This window comes from Aquarana catesbeiana, linkage group LG07 (genome assembly GCF_042186555.1).
Source record: "Aquarana catesbeiana isolate 2022-GZ linkage group LG07, ASM4218655v1, whole genome shotgun sequence".
In the NCBI taxonomy this organism is placed as follows: Eukaryota; Metazoa; Chordata; class Amphibia; order Anura; family Ranidae; genus Aquarana; species Aquarana catesbeiana.
In genome coordinates this window covers 346,210,008-346,219,335 of record NC_133330.1, presented here as the reverse complement: position 1 = coordinate 346,219,335, position 9,328 = coordinate 346,210,008, and the positions used below count along the sequence as shown (strand labels likewise).

Genomic DNA, 9,328 nt, shown 5'->3' with positions numbered 1-9,328 from the left:
CTCTCTCTCTTTTCCCTCCCCCCTCTCTCTTCCCTCCCCTCTCTCTCTCTCTCTTCCCTCCCCCTCTCTCTCTCTCTTCCCTCCCCCTCTCTCTCTCTCTTCCCTCCCCCCCATCTCTCTCTCTTCCCTCCCCCCCTCTCTCTCTCTTCCCCCTCTCTCTCTCTTCCCCCCCTCTCTCTCTTCCCCCCCCTCTCTCTCTTCTCCCCCCCTCTCTCTCTTCTCCCCCCCTCTCTCTCTTCTCCCCCCCTCTCTCTCTTCCCCCCCCCTCTCTCTCTTCTCCCCCCCTCTCTCTCTTTCTTCCCTCCCCCCCTCTCTCTCTTTCTTCCCTCCTCACCCCCCCCCTCTCTTTCTTCCCTCCTCCCCCCCCCTCTCTCTCTTTCTTCCCTCCCCCCCCCCCCCTCTCTTTCTTCCCTCCTCCCCCCCCTCTCTCTCTTTCTTCCCTCCTCCCCCCCCCCCTCTCTCTCTCTTTCTTCCCTCCTCCCCCCCTCTCTCTCTCTCTTTCTTCCCTCCTCCCCCCCTCTCTCTCTCTCTTTCTTCCCTCCTCCTCCCCAACTATCCCCCCCCCCCAAACTATATCTCTCCCCCTCTCCTTCCTTTCCCCCTCTCTCTCCCCCTCTCTCTCCCCCCCTCTCCTACCTCCTCTCCCCCCCCAACTATCTAGGAGGGAGGAGACACACGGCCACTGCCCGTCCGCTTGATGGAGTAAGTGGTTAGTGATTAACCGACTGATGGGGGGAAATGGTGCAATTGACCAGACCGACCAACACGGGGGGGTGGATGGATGAGGTGGTCGCTGTGGTTGCATTGTTTGTCGCCCCCCCCTAAAATAAAAACCACCAGCCACCACTGTCATTGATCGTTTGTGTTTGGCTCATCTCATACAGTCTCATTTTTTTTCTCTTCAGGCTTTTCATTTTGTACCATGGTGTCCCCGCTGATCCGCCTCAGCCACATCACCCTGCAGGTCTTCAGTGCCCAAAAGGCCATCACTAATCTGGTGACCAAATACAGATTCCGTCCGTTTGCTGCTCGTGGGTTGGATGGGTCCTCGCCATGTCAGGTAGCTCTAAGAAACGGGGGAGTGGTGTTCATGGTGAATGAGAACAGTCAGGAGACCCTGATAGGATCGTCTTTGCTCTATGATTGGCCAGTTCCCCTTCCATCAGCAGACACAGCCTGCAATGTCAGCTATGAGGTGGAAGATTTGCCAGGTTTGTGCCACCGACTGGCTGACAAAGGTTGCCACCTGTTAGTGCCGCCAACAGAGATCTGCGATGACGATGGCTCGCTTTCATACTGCGTGGTGAAGTCTGTAGTTGGGAACGTGAACCACACGTTGATTGACCGCACTCGGTACAGAGCGCCATTTCTGCCTGGGTTCCAACTGCTGCAGAGTGATGACGTCTCTGCGGAGGATGTGACATCTGTAGACCATGTGACATATGCCTGCCCACGAGGATCCACCCCACGTGTCATAGACTGGTATAGACGTTGCTTTGGGTTCCAGCATTTTCCCCTGTCCAGCAGGGAAGACCCGGAGCGGGGTTTTGAGATTAGAGGCCCTGAGATAGGTCTGCGCCTGACCTCCATAGAGTGCCCTGGGCGTAATGAAGTTGGTAAGATAGTTATAAGCGAATCTTTACCACAGTCAGGAAACAACCAGATCGACCAGTTCCTGCGACACCACCGAGAAGGCGGGATTCAACACGCCGGCCTTGCCACTCCCCATATCTTCAAAGCCGCCTCTGTATTCGCGCAGTGTGGAGTCCTATTTGCTGTGCAGCCCCCATCCTACTATACCGCCCCCCAGAAACAGGCAGAGATCCTCTCCGCAGGGTTAGCGCCCCAACACCTGTCACAGTTTGGGATCTTGCTGGACTCTTCCGCAGGATTGGCGGAGAAGGACGGAGGGATCTTGTTACAGGTCTTCGCTGAGCCCCTATTCAGCAAAGATTCCTTCTACTTGGAGCTCATCGAGCGTCGGGGGGCCCAGGGATTCGGGGAAGGAAATATCCGTGCTCTGTGGCGCTCTATGCAGGATATGATGGAAGATCTGAGCCAGAAACAGCAGGAGGGGGCCACGTCCCACTGAATGCTCCTCAATTATGGGGCTGGTTCAGTGACCATAGAGATCATAGGACCACGCCTGTACAATGGAAGATGAAAGTGGCAGGTGACCTGTGGAACCCCGCAAGGAAGCTACTATAAGTACAGCAGGTTTTTACATGACTAGTCTACCTTAACCTGTATATGTAATTATTTTATATGGACACATATTGATAGCTCTGACCGCTTCACACTCCCGGGAGGCAGATCTGGTTTACATATTTATTTAGTGATTTGCTGAATCTTGTGGGTCCAAATCTGTTCTATTGTATATTCTCATTTTATGTACCTCCATCGATGTGGAACTATAAAGCTTCTTGTCTTGTATCACTTGTATCTGGTTGTGTTCTGCTCTTGTATCACTTAGAAGTGTTTGTGTAATAAATATCTATTGCAAGTGAAATAATAGTTCTTAAAGCCACATGCAGAATGATACGCGCTTTAACCCCTTCAATAGCGGACACTTCCGGGTCGGGGTAGAAACCCAATGGGAAGACTGCAAAACAAAGAAAAGAGGATTCACCAACCTTGCGCATTACCCAAATGGTATCTTTAGTAAGGTATAAAAAATATATATACTGACAAAGACATAAATGATAAAAGAATATCAAACTCCATAGTAGACACAAAGCCCCTAGGTCACTAAGACCTTCCAGAAGTCTGACGCATTTCGAGGGGAGATCTCCTCTTCCTCAGACCCAATCTGAGATGTTGCATTGACCGGCTTAATATAGCAAATCAAACCACATGATGTTATGGTGGGGATCATGACATCACCAACTGACATTGAAAACAAGAACTTATGTGTGCGGACAGGAGGGTACTTTAAAACCAAACTGGGCTGATACATCGTATGTCAGTTTGGAACTGTAAACAATGGGTCTAGATCTCATATACATAAGGACTTATAATAGAAAATAAAAATCTATAATATATTTTACATAGATGGTGAGGTTGAAAAAAGACACAAGTCCATCAAGTCCAACCTATGTGTGTGATTATATGTCAGTATTACATTGTATATCCCTGTATGTTGTGGTCATTCAGGTGCTTATCTAATAGTTTCTTGAAACTATCGATGTCCCCCGCTGAGACCACCGCCTGTGGAAGGGAATTCCACATCCTTGCCGCTCTTACAGTAAAGAACCCTCTACTTTGTTTAAGGTTAAACCTCTTTTCTTCTAATTTTAATGAGTGGCTGCGAGTCTTGTTAAACTCTCTTCTGCGGAAAAGTTTTATCCCTATTGTGGGGTCACCAGTCCGGTATTTGTATATTGTGGGGTCACCAGTCCGGTATTTATAAATTGAAATCATATCCCATATCAAGCGTCTCTTCTCCAGAGAGAATAAGTTCAGTGCTCGCAGTCTACCCGTAGCTGAGATCCTCCAGTCCATTTATAAGTTTTGTTGCCCTTCTTTGTACTCGCTCCATTTCCAGTACATCCTTCCTGAGGACTGGTGCCCAGAACTGGACAGCATACTCCAGGTGCGGCCGGACCAGAGTCTTGTAGAGCGGGAGAATTATCGTTTTATCTCTGGAGTTGACCCCCTTTTTAATGCCAATATTCTGTTTGCTTTGTTAGCAGCAGCTTGGCATTGCATGTCATTGCTGAGCCTATCATTTACTAGGACCCCCAGGTCCTTTTCCATCCTAGATCCCCCCAGAGGTTCTCCCCCCAGTGTATAGATTGACTTCAGATTTTTACCACCCAAATGCATTATTTTACATTTGTTCAGATCTTCTTGTAAGGGTTCCACATCCTGCGGAGAAGTTATTGCCCTGCTTAGCTTACTATCCTCCACAAATACAGAGATTGAACTGTTTATCCCATCCTCCAGATCGTTTATGAACAAATTAAATAGGATTGGTCCCAGCACAGAACCCTGGGGAACCCCACTACCCACCCCTGACCATTCTGAGTACTCCCCATTTATCACCACCCTCTGAACTCGCCCTTGTAGCCAGTTTTCAATCCATGTACTCACCCTATGGTCCATGCCAACGCACCTTATTTTGTACAGTAAACGTTTATGGGGAACTGTGTCAAATGCTTTTGTAAAATCCAGATACACCACATCTACGGGCCTTCCTTTATCTAGATGGCAACTCACCTCCTCATAGAAGGTTAATAGATTGGTTTGGCAAGAACGATTCTTCATGAATCCATGCTGATTACTGCTAATGATATCGTTCTTATTACTAAAATCTTGTATATAGTCCCTTATCATCCCCTCCAAGAGTTTACATACTATTGATGTTAGGCTAACTGGTCTGTAATTCCCAGGGATGTATTTTGGCCCTTTTTTTTAAATATTGGTGCTACATTGGCTTTTCTCCAATCAGCTGCTACCATTCCAGTCAGTAGACTGTCTGTAAAAATTAGGAACAACGGTCTGGCAATCACTTGACTGAGTTCCCTAAGTACCCTCGGGTGCAAGCCATCTGGTCCCGGTGATTTGTTAATGTTGAGTTTTTCAAGTCTAATTTTAATTCTGTCCTCTGTTAACCATGGAGGTGCTTCCATGAGGATAAACATGGGCAGTTCTGTATAAATGGAAAGGGTTGGGACTTTAAATGAGGCATGAGATACAAACAGGTAAAAAATAAACAATGATATTTATTGACATATACATATAAATATATGAAGAAGAAACATAAAAGATAGCTATTGTAAAGATCATATAAAATACATGATCTTTATATAAAATATGTATATTCCAACATGATAATTGCAAATTGAGTAGCTACATTGCAGTTTTGGTTACTGAAGCCCCGTTTCCCTCGCGAAGAATAAATTCAATACCTTCGCCATCTCCCCATCCTTTGTAACAGAGATTCCCATCATCATTTTTTATGGGACCAATATGATCTGACCTCCCTTTTTTACTATTTATATACTTAAAGAAATTCTTGGGATTCTTTTTACTCACCACCGCTCTGTGCCTTTCGTGTTCTATCCTTTTGCGCCCTTACATTTCTCGTTGCATTCTTTGTAAAGTTGGAATGCTGATGATGAACCCTCAGCCTTGTATTTTTTGAAGGCCTTCTCCTTTGCTTTTATATACATTTTTACATGGAAGTTAAGCCATCCAGGACTTTTGTTCGCTCTTTTAAATTTATTTCCCATTGGGATGCACTGGCTAATATGCTTATTTAATATGCTATTAAAGCTTACCCATTTTTCCTCCGTTTTCTTTGTTCCTAAGATTTTATCCCATTTAATATCTTCTAACAAGGATCGTAGTTTAGGGAAGTTGGCTCTTTTGAAATTTAGTGTCTTTGTATTCCCCTTATGTTTCCTATTTTGTGTGATTTATACTGAAACTAATTGACCTATGCCCACTGTTTCCTAAATTGCCCCGTAAAAGACCATTGCCTCGGAGAGAGAGAAAAGATATGCCGCTACAGTATATGTACATGCAATCACACAAAATCCACCTCAGCTCTGATCACATAATGGCACTACAGGAGGTCCCCGGGTTACAAACATCCAAGGAAGACAACAGGAAGTGAGAGGAAATCTCCCCCTAGGAAGGGAAATTCTCTCCTGGAAGAGTTATCATGGGAAAAATATGTCTCCATTGAAGCTTTATCACTAATCCTTGTTTCCACAACAACCCAACATTGTCACAGGCAGAGAAAGTGAGGTGAAATCTTCTGAACATAGGCACAGACAGCAAAACATTACAGGGGTATCAACCCTTCCCTATGCTATCCAAAAACCTTCATTATTTTTTTTGGCTGGAGTTGCACTTAAAAAATGTCTCTGTTCCGACTTACAAACAAATTCAACTTAAAGAGGAGGGCCCATGAATAAAAAAAAAAAAAATTAAAAGTCAGCAGCTACAAATACTGCAGCTGCTGACTTTTAATTGGACACTTACCTGTCCCAGGGTCCAGCGATGCGGGGGATCGAAGCCCTGTGCAACTGTGGGCGCCGAGCTCTGGTTCACAGCCTGGCACCCACTGCGCATGCGTGAGCAGTGCCGCACGCCGTTATTGGCCGCTCAGTCACCTGGGACCTGTAATGGATCCCAGATGATTGACAAGAGGGAGGGAGCAGAGCCGAGTCCTTCCTGTGCCCAGGGGGAAGTGATGTCACCAGCCCAGGCACTGGAAGAGGCAGACTACGAGGGACCCCCTAGCAAAAGGCATTTAGAGGTAAGTAAAAAAAAAAAAAAAAAATTCCAAATGTTTTTTTTAATTTTTTTTTTTAGGGTGAAACACCACTTTAAGAACAAACCTACAGACCCGATCTTGTTTGTAACCCAGGGACTGTATGTAACTGAGTGGTTAAAAAATTGTAAATATAAAGATCCCCTGTGACCACATGTAAAAATAGTGCTGCCTAAACACCTACCATTCATCCTTCCATCGGTTCTCCTCCCATAGTGGGTGCCGCCCCCTCTATAGGAGCACGTCTCACTCCATAGACCAATCACAATAGAAAAATTAGGGGATGCACACCACAGAGAACAACCACATGGTAAGCCAACCTAACAAAGGCTTCAGCTACTTGGACACGCCCCTCTAAAAGGCGTGCGCCCCCCTAACTTTGCAATTGTGATTGTTCCATGGAGCTGGAGCCTCTATTAGCTTACCAGCAGGAATGGTTGATCCATGTGGTGTGCACCCCCTACAGATCAGCCCCTGTTTGCAGCTTCTCATGTTGGGATTTGTTACAGTACACCCGCTGTGCCCATTATGAGGGGTTCTCACCATCCCTGTGCTGAGTTCCCGGGTCTGTACACCCGCTGTGCCCATTATGAGGGGTTCCCACCATCCCTGTGCTGAGTTCCCGGGTCTGTACACCCGCTGTGCCCATTATGAGGGGTTCCCACCATCCCTGTGCTGAGTTCCCGGGTCTGTACACCCGCTGTGCCCATTATGAGGGGTTCTCACCATCCCTGTGCTGAGTTCCCGGGTCTGTACACCCGCTGTGCCCATTATGAGGGGTTCCCACCATCCCTGTGCTGAGTTCCCGGGTCTGTACACCCGCTGTGCCCATTATGAGGGGTTCCCACCATCCCTGTGCTGAGTTCCCGGGTCTGTACACCCGCTGTGCCCATTATGAGGGGTTCCCCCCATCCCTGTGCTGAGTTCCCGGGTCTGTACACCCGCTGTGCCCATTATGAGGGGTTCTCACCATCCCTGTGCTGAGTTCCCGGGTCTGTACACCCGCTGTGCCCATTATGAGGGGTTCATTTTGTTTATTGAAAAATCTTACAAACAACAACTTATATACAATAAAACCATAATAAATAAATAAAACATATTTACAAAATAATTGAATATGATAATACAAAACAAGAACATAATAAATGGTACAAACCAAATTGCGTACAACACAATCCCTACAGGAGAGCCAGACTAAGGAACATCACCGTCACCATACATGGAGCCTTTTATCAAAAATATATTTCATCTTGAAAATCTAGGGGAGTGAATCAAGAATAGAAAGAAAAGCTGCACACCCCGAGATCAACAGGCAGCAGCTACAGAGTCCTGATATTCCTCCACGCCCTTATCCAGACCTCCTGCTGCCACCTGCCTTTCTCAAGACCCCGAATCTTCCCAACCTCACCCAGAATGTCCTGCACCACCACTTCCACAGGGAGGATTTTACTCCGTAAGGATACCTGACACCGTGCACTCCACGTGAAATAACGGACTACTAGACTAACTAAAAAAAGTGTTTCCAAATCATAATCCCGACGAGTCTGGAATGCCCCATACACCCACTCTGCATAACTCATATGGGGGAGGAAGGGTATACTCAGAGCCCTCCCCACCCTCTTGTACACCTCTATATTAAAAGGGCATTGAAGTAGAAAGTGATCCATGGACTCCACCACTCCTCCACACTCCACTCTCGGGCAGCCCCGATCACTCATGGAAAGAAACTTCAAGTTGCCCTTCACATATAGTTTTCCATGAAAGGCAAGCCAAGCCTGATCCCTAAACTTCATTGGGATTCTCTCCAAATTAATCAATCGCAAACCCTCCCCCAAAACCAGGCTTGGGCAATCCCTCAAGGCCAGTGGCTCGCAAAAAGCAGAGTTCATGATCCGCTTCTCAAGAAGTTTCCTTGGAAGAGATCTGACTTCTCCTGCTGTTACTTGCCACTGCCGAAGCATCTTCAAACACGGGGCAACATAAGCCGGGAGCTGTTCATGCTTGACCCTCAGGCTTTTCACTGGCCCACCATTTTCCCAGTCTCGCAGAAAGGGCCTAAACCAGGACTGGAAAATACCAACCCACCCAGGCGGTCTCTCTGCCAACATGTTACCAAGATTGTACTTCAGAAACATCAGAGAGAAAAAGACTACAGGGTTGACCATCCCTAGACCACCCTCCCGCCTAGGAAGGCAAGTCACATTCTTTTTGACAAGGTTTATTCTGTTCCCCCATAACAGCTGGAAGAAACAACTATAGATCCTGGTATAGAGAGAAACTGGCAAAATGCAAACAAAACTGACATACAGAAAAATCGGAATCAGGTAAGTCTTGATCAGATCAACCTTTTCCCTCAAGGAAAGCTGCCAACCTTTCCAGCTTGCCACCTTGGCATCGGCATTGTCCAGCCTGTTCACCCAATTTGCATGACCATAGTCACCTGGGCCGAATTCAATGCCTAGAACTCGAATTTTTTGTTGGGGCTCCGGGAAGTCATCCGGGAGAACAAAGCTCTCACCTTCCACACCCATCCAGAAAGCTTCACACTTGTCCTGGTTGACCTTTGAACCTGATGCCTCTGCATACTGCCCTATCACTGAGACCACTTCCTGCGTTTCCGCAGTCCCAGAGATAAAAACAGAAACATCATCAGCATAGGCCACAACCTTCAAAGGAGGCTCACCAGCGATGCCCAAAGGTACCCCACACAATGGTCCACTCTCTAGCCTACTAATGAAGGGGTCCATTGCAAACACATATAGCAGAGGACTCAATGGACACCCCTGACGCACACCCGAGCCGACCGCAAAGGGCTGCCCAACCCAACCATTAACCAGAGGAAAGCTTTCAGCCCCTTTGTACAAAATCTTGAGCCAATCAATGAAACCCCCCTCCAGGCCATATTTGTCAAGAAGGAGCCACAAGTACTCATGATTAACCCGATCAAAGGCCTTAGCCTGATCCAATGTCAGCAAAAATTTACCCCAACCAGCAGCCCTACAACGCTCCAAGGCCTCCCGGACAGCTAACACCGCTGAGAAAGTG

General features: G+C 47.0%; 1 protein-coding gene across 1 annotated transcript; it reads left to right on the top strand.

The window, feature by feature from the left end:
• Nucleotides 1-905: 905 nt before the first annotated feature.
• On the top strand, nt 906-2,444 carry HPDL (4-hydroxyphenylpyruvate dioxygenase like). Its single transcript, XM_073594001.1, has one exon. The coding sequence runs from the start codon at nt 923-925 to the stop codon at nt 2,090-2,092; it is 1,170 nt and encodes a 389-aa protein (XP_073450102.1). The 5' UTR covers nt 906-922; the 3' UTR covers nt 2,093-2,444.
• The last annotated feature ends 6,884 nt before the right edge of the window (nt 2,445-9,328 follow it).

Bases quoted from the DNA above. Each gene is read 5' to 3' on its own strand.
- HPDL (XM_073594001.1), top strand. From the start codon at position 923: ATGGTGTCCCCGCTGATCCGCCTCAGCCACATCACCCTGCAGGTCTTC.